Source organism: Danio aesculapii, chromosome 18 (genome assembly GCF_903798145.1).
Source record: "Danio aesculapii chromosome 18, fDanAes4.1, whole genome shotgun sequence".
NCBI lineage: Eukaryota > Metazoa > Chordata > Actinopteri > Cypriniformes > Danionidae > Danio > Danio aesculapii.
In genome coordinates this window covers 5,968,197-5,981,507 of record NC_079452.1, presented here as the reverse complement: position 1 = coordinate 5,981,507, position 13,311 = coordinate 5,968,197, and the positions used below count along the sequence as shown (strand labels likewise).

The 13,311-nt window shown below is 37.8% G+C and overlaps 1 protein-coding gene across 1 annotated transcript in view; it reads right to left on the bottom strand.

The window, feature by feature from the left end:
• spon1a (spondin 1a) overlaps window positions 1-13,311 on the bottom strand; it is a 281,369-nt gene that overhangs the window by 30,732 nt on the left and 237,326 nt on the right. The window contains exon 7 of the mRNA XM_056478067.1: window positions 9,320-9,384. Within this exon, the coding sequence (XP_056334042.1) occupies window positions 9,320-9,384 (65 nt within the window). The remainder of the gene's footprint in view (window positions 1-9,319; window positions 9,385-13,311) is intronic.

Here is a 13,311-nt window from a genome sequence, read left to right as displayed (position 1 = left end):
ATTGGAATGTTGCCCGATCTGATGAGTCTCGATTTTTACAGCAAAATTCCAATGGTAGGGTCAGAATTTGGCGTCTACAACATGAAAGTATGAATCCTTCCTGCCTTGTTTAGGCTGGTGGTGGTGGTGTAATGGTGTGGGGTATAGAAGGGCTATAAAGCTATTGGCACACTTTAGGCCCATTAGTAATGTAATAGATAATGTGCCAAGTCATGAAGCGCAAAGCATTTCAGACTGGTTTCTTAACCATGACAATGAGTTCACTGTACTCAAATGGCCTCCACAATCACCAGAACTCAATCCAATAGAGCACATTTAGGATGTGGAGGGAGGGAAGATTAACATTATGGATGTATAATGTCAATATGGACCAAATTCTCTGAGGAAAATTTCCAGTACCTTGTTGAATCTATGCCATGAAGGATTAAGGCAGTTCTAATTGCACAAGGGGGTCCAACCCCACAATAGTAAAGTATTTACTGTATGTTGCTTTTCTTTTGAACAGTATGATATGTCTGTTTGTTTATGTATAGGCATACATAAACGCATACCTTGTGTGATAAATATATTAATATAATAAATATACTCATAATTAATTGTACTATGCTTGATGTGAACATATCTCTTTGAGATAACAAAGAGTGATCTTAAAATAGCTTGTCTGCCGTACATACTTTTAACATTCACAGCCACAGATATGTTTATGACAGCACTGCACAAGTAAATTTATGTCATTTCCACTTAACCAGAAAGCAAAGTCTGTTTTAAAGCAACACTATTTTTCATTTCTTTAAGATAAATGAAATCATCCAACTCCACCCTTTAAAAGAGACACAACACGCAGACACACAAAACAAATCATGCAGCTAATTAGAGACTTAGCATGCATTGACAACCCATTATTTTACTGTCTGCCTGTCAGCGCACTGCTAATCAACTCAACTAAAGCATTTCAGAGTTTCTGGAAAGTTCCAACAGCAGAGTATGCATTAGATGCTATATATACACCGCAACTGAGGAACAGACCTGCAGAGAAGATGAGAAGACAACAACAGGAGAGAGAGAAATAAAGAGAAAACACGCACCCAATTTAGGGTTTTTGGACATAAACTGCTGTTATAAAGCCGAATGATAACATCTGTTTTATTCTCCAATGTGAGGAAAGACATTTATAGCTCTCCGGTCTCAAGCACTTCTTGCCTCATACTGAGCATTTCATGACACTCTGAGTCAATTCAAAAGCAATTTCCTGTCTGCTCTCAAGTCCTAATGCACCCAAATATACCAGATGAGGTGAACACAGCATTATAAATTTGAAATTCTTCAGTGCTTCAGGGACTTTGAGAGCACTGATCAATGTAGATCACTTAAATGTTAAACAAGGAGAAAGTAGAGTACTTTAAGCAGATAACTTTGTTTCATCAAACATAGGGGTTGTTGCTTTCTGAGGAGAAAGATACTGCTTCTACTGCTTGAGAGAAAGGGAAGACTTTTTTTCTTTCTCGCTTTTACATTTCTGTCAACCACACAGGGAACTCGGATGATTGGTTTACATCGATTTGTTTGACTGAAAATCTTTTTTTCACTCTAAAATCTGCCAATGTTTCTCTGGACTCCCGTAGTTCCCTGCCATAAACTTAAATACTCATTCCTAAAAAAGATACAGTGTCATTCACTATATGTAATTGGTTCAGTTTTCCTGCATCAAACACAGCACAAACAACACCCAATTTATTTAAATAAGACTGATCGGGTGCTTCCAGTAAACTGTCATGCCATTATAAACTCCACTATGATTTTTTTTTTTTTAACCAATGTTCTTCATTGCCCAGGTCCAGGTTCGGAAGACCCATCCCTCACTGACAAAAGTCCAGAATATGTCCCATACATGAGCTCATTTGTCCTATTTTGACTGCTATGCCATCGTAACTAGTGTAATTAACCCATGAAAAAAGCTTTAAGACCAAGCAGAATCCTCTGTTGACTGTCACTTCGGCGTCAATTTAGTTTTGGCCAATGCAAATATTTTTTTCATGATTGCACAACATCCAGCTGTGCAAGAAAACATACAATCAGCTGTAAGTGAAGTCATCTTTCGCTACTGTGTTGTTTATAAATAGAAAATTTTTTTTTTTTTTTTGCAAAAAAATGACCTTATTCTTAAAAGAAAAAAGGGACCAATAAAAAGGTGTAAAGTACTCTGAAATAAAAAAAAATATTATTTATATATATATATATATATATATATATATATATATATATATATATATATATATATATATATTTATATACATATACTTTTTATTTATTTATTTATTTTTTTTATAAAAATGGCCAAAAAATGGCCAAACTGAAAACTTTTTTCGAATGGTATATGATGTAATTTGCATAAAAAACTATTATATATATATATATATATATATATATATATATATATATATATATATATATATATATATATATATATATATATATATAAATATATATATATATATATTTCTTTAAATATTTTTGGTACATCAAAAAGTGTGGTTATAATGGCCATCTGACAAGCTAATTCAGCTAAAAACAGTGCTTAAAATATCAATAAAGTGTAATCTTTAAATAGTATTTATATTTAAAAGTAAATAACTGCAAAAAGGTCCACTTTTTGAGAAGAAAGAACCCCCCCCTTTCACCAGGCTGGCTACGGGCCTGCTGCCTGTTTAGTTTATGGACATTTATTTTACCACAGTACAATGAATTTTTGTAGCTCGCCTGCTGCTCCTCACGGCACCTGTGTTTAAACAGCATTGCATCTCGTTTTACACTTCAACAGCTAAATAAATGGCTATTTAAGTATATTTAACTGACTATATTTAGATTAAATTACTTTATGGATGTTATTAAAGGAACCTTGTGAAATTATAAAGAATGGGCATCCCAGACTCTATCTGAAAACATGAGTCCTATATACATTTCTGAAGAGCACCAAATATGTCCCAGGAGGTAAGTTTTTTGCAGTTTTTGTTTTCGTGAATCCACCAGTGGCCACTGTGTATTCTTTTTCAGATCTCAAATTTCTCTTGCGAGTGCCATTTGCACTTGCCTGCCTTGGGGAAATTCACTAGAAGCTTCTGGCGACTGACTGAATGACCGATTGACTGACCCACCGGTGCTTTTGAAAACACTATCGGTTGGGTTTAGAGAAGGAGGAGCTTCTCTAAACCCAAGCGATAGTATTTTCAAAAGCACCATTTGGCCCATCCACTCACTTCCCTAAACCCAAACAACAACAAAAAATTGCCTGATATTTACCACGTTTTTAAATTTTGCCACTTTATTTACTTGTTTATTATTATTATTTTTTTGGCTTTTGTTTTTGTCTTACCTGCTTTCTGGAACCGTTCATTACTAGATTCAAACCCTGTCTGTCTTCATACCACCCCCTAGCATTCATTTTAAAGAAAAAAATGCAGCCATACGTGCCTCTGGCTACATAATTCGTGCTCTCTAGAAATGTATATAGGGCTACATTTTTAGAATGAGCCTGTGTTGAGAATGGAATTGGTGAAACATGATCATGGATGCAGTCTGAATTTATGTTGCAAATGAGATGGTCCCCAAATATACTGTAAAATATATGGCAGATTTTCCCAGTACTGGGTTGCAGCTGGAAGGGGATCCACTGCATAAAACAAATGCCAAGTAGTTGGTGGTTCTTTCAGGGACTAAGCTGATAAATCAGGGACTAAGCTGAATAAAATGGAATGAAATAAGATATGACAGATACATGCGAATACAGATTTAGATAGTAGATTATCTTCATGGCTTAGAATGTTTAGAAAATAGAAAGGATGTTCAAACTAAAACAAGCATAACAATAAGCACCTCATGCACTGATACTGTATTTAATGTTGTCAAATATTTTGCCCTTTATTAGAATCTACCGAATTGGATGTTGTACTTTTGTTTACAATGACAAGATCTGTCATCTTGCCCTTTTGGCTTGCTGTTTCTGATGACACTTTAATAAGAATTTGCAGAAGATCTTATCCCAAAATGTAAATTTTAAGTAGTATGTGTGGGCGTTTAAAAAAAAATCTGGGATTTTTTTTTAAAAGGCCAAATGACCCAGCCGTAGTGAATTCATATATACACAATGAAAATAATCAGAGTTTATCAATAATGAAATGGGTCTCCAATTAATAATTATACAGCTCTTCGTGTGAAGAAAGACTTAGTACTGCTCTTTCACTTAAAAGTAGGGGAGTCCAAACCTGTTCTATAGAGGCCCTGCAGAGTTTAGCTCCATCTTTAAATCCATAAACACCTGATCCAATTAATTTAAATCTTCAGACTGACTAAAACTTGGCAGAACATTGGAGTATGATGGGACATCCTTGTTTCAGAACCTTGTCCAGGAAGATCTGCTTCATACAGTACAGAGGCATCGAACAGTTTTGTACCTCTAATATTTCAGGCCCAAACAGCCACATGGCTGGTCAGAACAGTATTATATAGGCCCAATGCTTTTTTTTGTCTATTTAAAATGAATATATTTTTTATTAGGTATGACCCAATTGAGATATGACGTCCAGTTTTGGTGTGGTCATCATTGTTTTAATTTAATGGTCTCCACAAATGTTTGTCTGAGAGAGGCAATTTTTTTTCCTCGCTTTTCATCTCAAAGGAATCCAGCTTTTGCAGTCGATACTTTTAGGAGGTGAAAAAGAGTGGGGGCCTTTCCTCATTTTGGATTGCGCTGAATAAACAGCACCCTTCAAAAGTTTAGTTCAGTTTTCAAGCAGAACATGGTTTGTTGCTTTGGCAGCAAATCAATAAATGCATCCATTATCAAAATCTGAAGTGCTTTCAAAGAGAGCATTCTTTGGATGTAATTGTGTGGCAGTATGCTGGTTGTAGCAGCATAGACTCTTGATAAAGACTTTCGGTTCCTGCTGAAAGTTTGGCTGTAGTTTGAAGAATCCTTCATATCAGTCTGTGCTGAGACATGGACTAGCTAAATACCAGTAACATGTAGCATTGCTTAGTTCTATTCAATTACTATTTTTTTTTAAGTAAACTGCTTTAAGTGAATGTGCAAGACTGTGTGTTCAACAGAAAAAAAACTCACTCAAGTTTACATTATTTTGTACATTGGATTCCACTTTAGTGAAAATATAATAAACAAACTCAATTAATGTGACCATTATGAAGAAAACGGCATGTTTTACTATAGCTTTTAGATCTAAGGCGCCACCATATTGGAATGCTGCTGTTTCTGACGTCACAGGATTGATTCCGTTCCCTCAGCTGAAAAGATACAGTGGAAGTAAAGGACTGAACACGGAGACTGTGCAGCCTAATTTAGCCCAATGCGTGAAGTTGTGGACGTGGAGCTGGTGCAAATACAAGCATCAGATGTGGGTCTAATATATAATCAGAATTGTTGCTTCAGACCCGATCTGAGACAGAAGAACCCTTCTGCTGAGCTGATTTCCAACTCTGAAGGAAGCATTCCCTTCACCAGTGCGGGGGAAGACGTTTAAGCGGCGGTCGAGCTGGGTTTCCCGTCTACTTGGCATTTCGCTGGTGATCTAAAAGAGCAGTTTCTACAAAGAGCAGAATTCCCTAAAAGAGCACACGTTTCTGGATGCGGTGGTTTCCTCGCCCTGGATGACAGGCACGAGTACTGCGTCACATGCTTGTGGGTCCAACATGTTGATGCGGTGCTCGCGGACAGTTCATTGCGATGGCTTGACTGTTGCGCAACTGAGGTCGCGGCGAGCTCTTTTATTAGGGCAAGTCACCCTTGCTGCTCCTCGCCAAGCGGTTAGCACTCGGACAGGCCTGAGGGTTACAGTGGGGGCTATTCCGTCGCCTTTGGGCCTGCGGACCCCTCGCTCTTTGTCAGTGCGCTCTGTCTCTGCTTCGAGTGCGAGCGTTGGTCCATCCTCCGGGTTGGCCACGCTTTCATTAGATGACACCGGGGACGTGATGTCCATCGCTGCATCGGAGGGTGGGTTGACATGCTTTGATGAAGATCCGGACCCCCTGCTACCCTCCGGGGTTGTCAGTGTGGTTTCGGATCTGGAATCGGACATGTTAGCCGTGTTATCCCAGGCTGCTTCAGCGGTGGGACTGGAGATGGCTTGTCCCCCAGACCCCGGCCGGACTGCTTAGACGGGTGCTACGTGGGGGCGAAGAAGGCGTCCCCTTCTTCCTGGAGGAACACAGAGAGCTCACGCAGGCATGCAGGGCACCTTTTTCTGCCCAGTCCTCGTGCGCTCCCGCTCTCACCTCCCTCGATGACGGAGCGGCCAGGGGATATGAGGTGATTCCCCAGGTGGAGCGTGCTATCGTGGACAATCTCTGTCTGCAGAGCTGCTCCACTTGGAGAGATTCGCCCAAACTCCCTTCCAAAGCATGCAGGTTATCTGAGTCTCTCACGGCCAGAGCCTACACTGCTGCGGGCCAGGCCGCCTCCGCTCTGCACGCTATGGCCACCTATCAACGCTACCGAGCCGAGAAGCTGGCCAAGATGCAGGAGGGCGGTTCTCCCCCGAGCTTGCTGCATGAGCTCTGCAGGGCAACCGATTATGCTCTCATGACTACCAAATCCGCTGCTCGTGCCCTGGGGAAGACGATGGCCACATTAGTGGTCCAGGAACGCCACCTCTGGCTGAGCTTGGCTGATATGAGATATATATATAAATAAACATGAATTGAATTGTATACTTTTGGTTATTAAAATAAACATTAAAAGTGCCTTATAAAGAAAATCTGTAACGAAAAAAGTTTTTTTTTTGTTTTTTGCATAAACAATATATTGACATGAAGCAAGGTTCAACAGAAAGGAGGGAGATGGGATCAGGAAAGCTCTACATGCCTGGATTAAAAGTCAGGACAGCAGCAGTGCCATTACAGTGCATCCGGAAAGTATTCATAGCGCTCACTTTTTCCAATTTTTTTTTATGTTACAGCCTTATTCCAAAATGCATTAAACTCATAAATTTCCGCAAACTTCTACACACTATACCCCATAATGACAATGTGAAAAAATATTTTTTGAAATTGCTGCAAATTTATTACAAAGAAAAAAACCTGAAAAAGCACATGTACAGAAGTATTCACAGCCTTTGCTCAATGCTATGTTGATGCACCTTTGGCAGCAATTACAGCCTCAAGTCCTTTTGAATATGATGCCACAAGCTTGGCACACCTGTCTTTGGGAATTTTTGCCCATTCCTCTTTGCAGTACCTCTCAAGCTCTACGGGTTGGTTGGGAAGCGACGGTGTACAGCCATTTTCAGATCTCTCCAGAGATGTTCAATAGGATTTAGGTCTGGGCTCTGGCTGGGCCACTCAAGTACATGCACCAAGCGTCGTGAAGCCACTCCACTGATATTTTGGCGGTGTGCTTTGGGTCATTGTCCTGCTGGAAGATGAGCCGTCGCCCCTGTCTGAGGTCAAGAGCACTCTGAAGAAGGTTTCATTCAGGATGTCTCTGTACATTGCAGCATTCATCTTTCCCTCTATCCTGACTAGTCTTCCAGTTCCTGCTGCTGAAAAACATCCACACAGCATGATGCTGCCACCCCCATGCTTCACTGAAGAGATGGTATTAGCCTGGTGATGAGCGGTGCCTGGTTTTCTCCAAACATAACGCCTGGCATTCACTCAAAAAAGTTCAACTTTTGTCTCATCAGACCAGAGAATTTTGTTTCTTATGGTCTGAGAGTCCTTCAGATGATTTTTGGCAAATTCCTGGTGGGGAGTGGCTTCCGTCTGGTCACTCTACCATACAGGCCTGATTGGTGGATTGCTGCACAGATGGTTGTTGTTCTGTAAGGTTCTCCTCTTTCCACAGAAGAATGCTGGAGCTTAGACAGAGTGACCATCGGGTTATAGATCACCTCCCTGACTAAGGCCTTTCTCACCTGATCACTGAGCTTAGATGGCCGGCTAGCTCTAGGAAGAGTCCTGGTGGTTCCAAACATCTTCCACTTATGAATGATGAAGGCCACTGTGCTCATTGGAACTTTCAGAGCAGCAGACATTTTTCTGTAACCTTCCCCAGTCTTGTGCCTCAAGACAGGTCTCAGAGATCTATAGACAATTCCTTTGTCTTCAGGCTTGGTTTGTGCTTTGACATGCACTATCAACCCTGGGACCTTATATAGACAGGTGTATGCCTTTTCAAACCATGTCCAATCAACTGAATTTACCACAGGTAAACTCCAATTAAGCTGCAGAAACATCTCAAGAATGATTAGTGGAAACAATGTACCTGAGATCAATTTAGAGCTTCGCGGCAAAGGCTGTGAAAACTTGTGTACATTTGATTTTTCTGTTTTTTTTATTTTTAATAAATTTGCAACAAAAAAAAAAAAATCACATTGTCATTTTGGGGTATTGTGTGTAGAATGTTGAGGAAATAAATGAATTTAATCAATTTTGGAATACGGCTGTAGCATAAAACATGTGGAAAAAGAGAAGCACTATGATTAGTTTCTGCATGCAATGTATGTAGTTGTATTTTTTGTTGGTGCACAGCCCACAATGTCTGCTTGTCAACTAAAAGCATATTATACAGGCATGTTACATCTTAAAACACATGTGAAACGAACTGATGCTTTGAATCACCTTAGTCACATGAAATTAGAGTTTTGAGTCCCGTAACAGAGCAGTGATTACGGATCTTGAGACTCTCAAAACATTATTTTTTAGCCAGCCACCCCTACTGAAAACAAGACTTTTTTTTAACTATTACAACATGACATCCATAAACACTGACAGCATTTTTCCATCATCGCAATCTGAGGAATAATGGACACTGTCTCATGAGGAGAGCACTATCAGTCAATAAATACTAATAGCATCAGCACTATCAGTCAATAAATTGCTGTACATCTATACTGGTCTTAAAAAATTGTTACACCTGGGGTTGCTTCAACATATCAAATATAATCTAATTTAGCATTTTGCTTCGTATTCACAAACAAAGGCTACTTACATAACCAAAATCACTTATATAAAAAGTCAGTTATGTCATCACCACACAGACATTTTCATGTTAGGCGACAAAAGCAAAGAACGAAGGGTTGAAGTGCCAAAAAACCAAAGTGTTTACATTACGATAAACAACCTACTTTGTTGCATAAGCAAATCACATTGTTGTATATTAAAATGGAATATACGTATATAAAAAATAGCAAAAACAAGCAACACTTTTAATATTTTAGTTTGTATTTTAAAGAAACTCCATACAAAGGAAAATATGTAACACCAGAACATGAAAATACATACACACATATTGAATAAAACAGTTACTTACACATTGAGGGGTTGCCACGCCGGCCATTGTGCTTTCATTTTTATAACGGTCAAGACCTCATCACCCTGTGTGATAAAACACAGAAAGGTATATAAATGTATTATAGTTCTGAATGACCATCGTGCTTACAAGAACGCACCACTTTTGTTGATAATAGACTGATTTTACAACACCCTATAGAGTTTATCCAACACAGGCTCATTGTAAATACGCAACCCTGTATACATTTCTGGAGAGTGCAAATTATGTAGCCAGAGGTACATATGGATGAATTTCATCTTTAAAGGAAACGCTATGGGGTGGTATGATGCTGCCAATGGCTTCTCTTTATTTACGTGCTACCAGCTGACCGCTTACATTTGTGTTGGTGGCTTTTCCGCTGTTGCTAGTTTGCCAAGTGGCTCACTGTGTATTTTGGCGGACTTGAGACGCAGAGAGGAGTTAACTTCGATGACCGGGTCTTGCAAAGAACGGTTCCATAAAGCAGGCAAAACAAAAACAGAAGGCAAAAAAAAAAAAATTCCAGTAAATATCAGGGTGAGAACATGGTAACATCGGAAAATATGGTAAAAAGCTGGCGGCTGCAAAGGCTTTTGTTTTTTTTTTTGATTGCTTTTGAAAATACTATCGGTTGGGTTTAGGGAAGACAGTGGGTGGGTCAATTGGTGCTTTTGAAAACACTATTGGTTGGGTTTAGAGAAGGGGGAGGGTGGGGGGATTGGTCTCTGGTAGATTTATATGAGAAGAGCAGGCGCAGATGGCACTTGCAAGAGAAATTTGAGATCTAAAAAAAGAATACACAGTGGCCTCTGGTGAATTCGCTAAAAACAAAAACTGCAAAATAAACGTACCTCCTGGGTTATATTTTACACTATCCAAATATGTATTCTGGGGTACATAATTATATTAAGCCTTGGTATTCATTGAGCCTGAATATTCATTCAGCCTATCTCTGGCTTTAATGGGAACACTTTTAGCTAAGCTTATCATTTTAGCTAAGCTAATCATTGAATCAGATTAAACCAAAGAGTTTTATTATATTTTCCTATATTTAAAGCTTGACTCTTCTATGGTTACATATGACATGTTGCATAATATCAACACACCTGCTGAATCCATGTTATGTCACCAAAGTTCCTTGGTCATTATGCTGGAATGAGAGTATAGCTCCTAGCCATACTGACCTAGAAAAATAGCAACTTTTATTTTTTCTGATGGCCCTAGTACACAATGTAACCACAGAAGAGTCAAGCTTTAAATAGGAAAATAATCAAAACTGTTTGGCCATTTTTGAGCAAGTTGTCTAATCTGATTCAAGGTTTTATGCTAAGATAATCTGATTCAAGGATCTATGCTAAGCTGGTTACTAAATTGTTTAACTCTGTGGATTTGTAAAATGAGCCTATTAAAAAAATTAATAAATCATAAAAAAGTAAAAAAAATCAAGTGTTCTTTTAAGATCTTCCAATTAGCCATGATACAATCAAAAACACAAGCATTGCGTGGTAAATCTAAATACATTTTATATACAGTACATATATGAAATACATTTGATGCTAAATAAATACACATGATGCACTCTAGGAAACCATGTCTTAATTCCATGTGCAAGACAGTAAAAGATTAAGATTTACTTTCTATTTTGCAAGGATTCTCTCATGTTATTGCCTCAATTTGTCTTGACAGGAAGCGATGAATAAAGTTTCCTTTTCTTCTTGCTGAAGGAGAGATCGCATCAGAGTCTCATAAAAGCTGTATAAATATTGCATTAATGGCTCACGGCACGCAGGCCAGCAGTGTGTGTGTGTGTGTCTGTGTGTGTGCGTGTGTGTGTGTGCGTGCGTGTGTGTGTGTGTGTGTGCACATACGGCTCTCTTCCACTCAAATAATATCAAGAGTTCAAGAGAAGGGCATCATTGAGGACTGTCAAGGGAAACAGGTTTTACTGTTAAGGTTAAAGACCATCATTCTTTATAATGTAGTGACACGATACTTTGTTTCACTTTTTCAGTTGACATTCAGCGTTTTCTCAGCTTTCTAATGCATCAGTTCAAAAGCTGAACACACTGCTATATAACAACTGACTTTCCCAAAACTACATAATACAAATAGGTGTGACGAAAGTTCAGGTTTTCTTTGGTACTTTTACCTGTCATAGCCAGAACTATTGTCATTGTTATCATAGCAGCTCCAAACTCATTTAGAAATCTGATATATGCCGATATATGCAAATTACATTTAATGACATGCAAGTTTATATTTGGATTTCAAATGTATAAATTATATGTCAAATTTTTCATTTACATGTATTTACATACATTAAAAGTATGTACAAATGCATGTTTAAATATGTTAGCTATAATATTATATGTGTGTGTCAATATTTGATTGTATATTAACATTTATACAACAGTTCTGTATGGATCTCCGATCTGATAGCTGATATGCTGTAATAACAGGACCCGTACAGCTTCTTCACTCTTCTGTATTACTCCGCCCACATAGAGTGACAGCAGAGGGATAAACTCACTACAGTTTGACAATTATTGCAGTTGTTGGACAACATAATGTACTTCCGAGGCTTTTTAGGCAAGAATATAGTTGTTTAGATTGCAACTATGCAGTTTATTTATAAGGATATTGCCCATTTTAAATATTTATAATATTGCAGATTCAGCATGTCGGAGGCCATCACCCTGTCATACTGAGCAGAGCAATCACATCGGCGTTCAGTGACCGCATAAAATGTCCTTTGGGGTAGAAAAACGCAGTGTAAATTTCAAACTACAGATGATGAAATCATTATAAAAGAGGTAAGCAACATTACAAGCGTAAATTTCTCTTTTGTATGTTGTAGTGCTGTATTTTTACCATAGTAATCAGGTAGTTGTTTTTTTTGCAGTTAATTATTGTGATATCCTGATTGCAACAGAGAATTACTGGGGAATATCTGTAGACAGATGGCATTTCATGCCGTTCAGCCTTAAAATCTAAACAAATGTGAGCAAAATCACCTTTTTTTGTCATCACTTTAGATTTCACAACAGAGAACAATTCAAATATAGCTCTAAAGTGACGTTGGTGAATTAGCAACGGTTTCTGCTGTTCTGACATCAGCAGCAGATATAAATAAATAGTGAAAGAAAGTAATTCCTCGTACAAAAAGATTTTTGAGACTCTCCATGTTTGATTTTTCTCAAAATGACATACATTTTGTTTATATATATATATATATATATATATATATATATATATATATATATATATATATATATATATATATATATACACACACAATTATGCCATGAAACTGTTGTATAAACGCAATATCACACTCGTAGAAGTGCAATATGGCTGTATATCGTCACTGGTGGGACACTAAGCCTCCCACCAGTGCCGATAAACAGCCATATCGCGCTGCTACTACGAGTGTGATATTGCTCATATGTAATTATTTTATATATATATATATATATATATATATATATATATATATATATATATATATATATATATATATATATATATACATATATATATATATATATACATATACATATATATACATATATATATATACATATATATATATATATATATATATATATATATATATATATATATATATATATATATATACATATATATATATATATATACATATATATATATATATATATATATATATATATATATATATATATATATATATATATTGTGGAGAGGTAAGCATGATCGAACACCCAATGAGGGGGGAGAGCAGGCTGGGAGCCCGGCGGCTAATCAGCAGGCCAATCAGAAATAATAAATAACACCTGTTTATTCTAGTGATTGGGCCGGAGAGACAACCTTCTTAAGGAGAACAGAAGGAGCAGCCGGGAGAAGAGGGAGAGAGCACACACACACGCACACTACGGGTGTTGTGCACTCATTTAAAAAAAATAAAGCTATACTGCTTACCTGAATCGCCGACCCTGTCTTCTTCTTCCCCT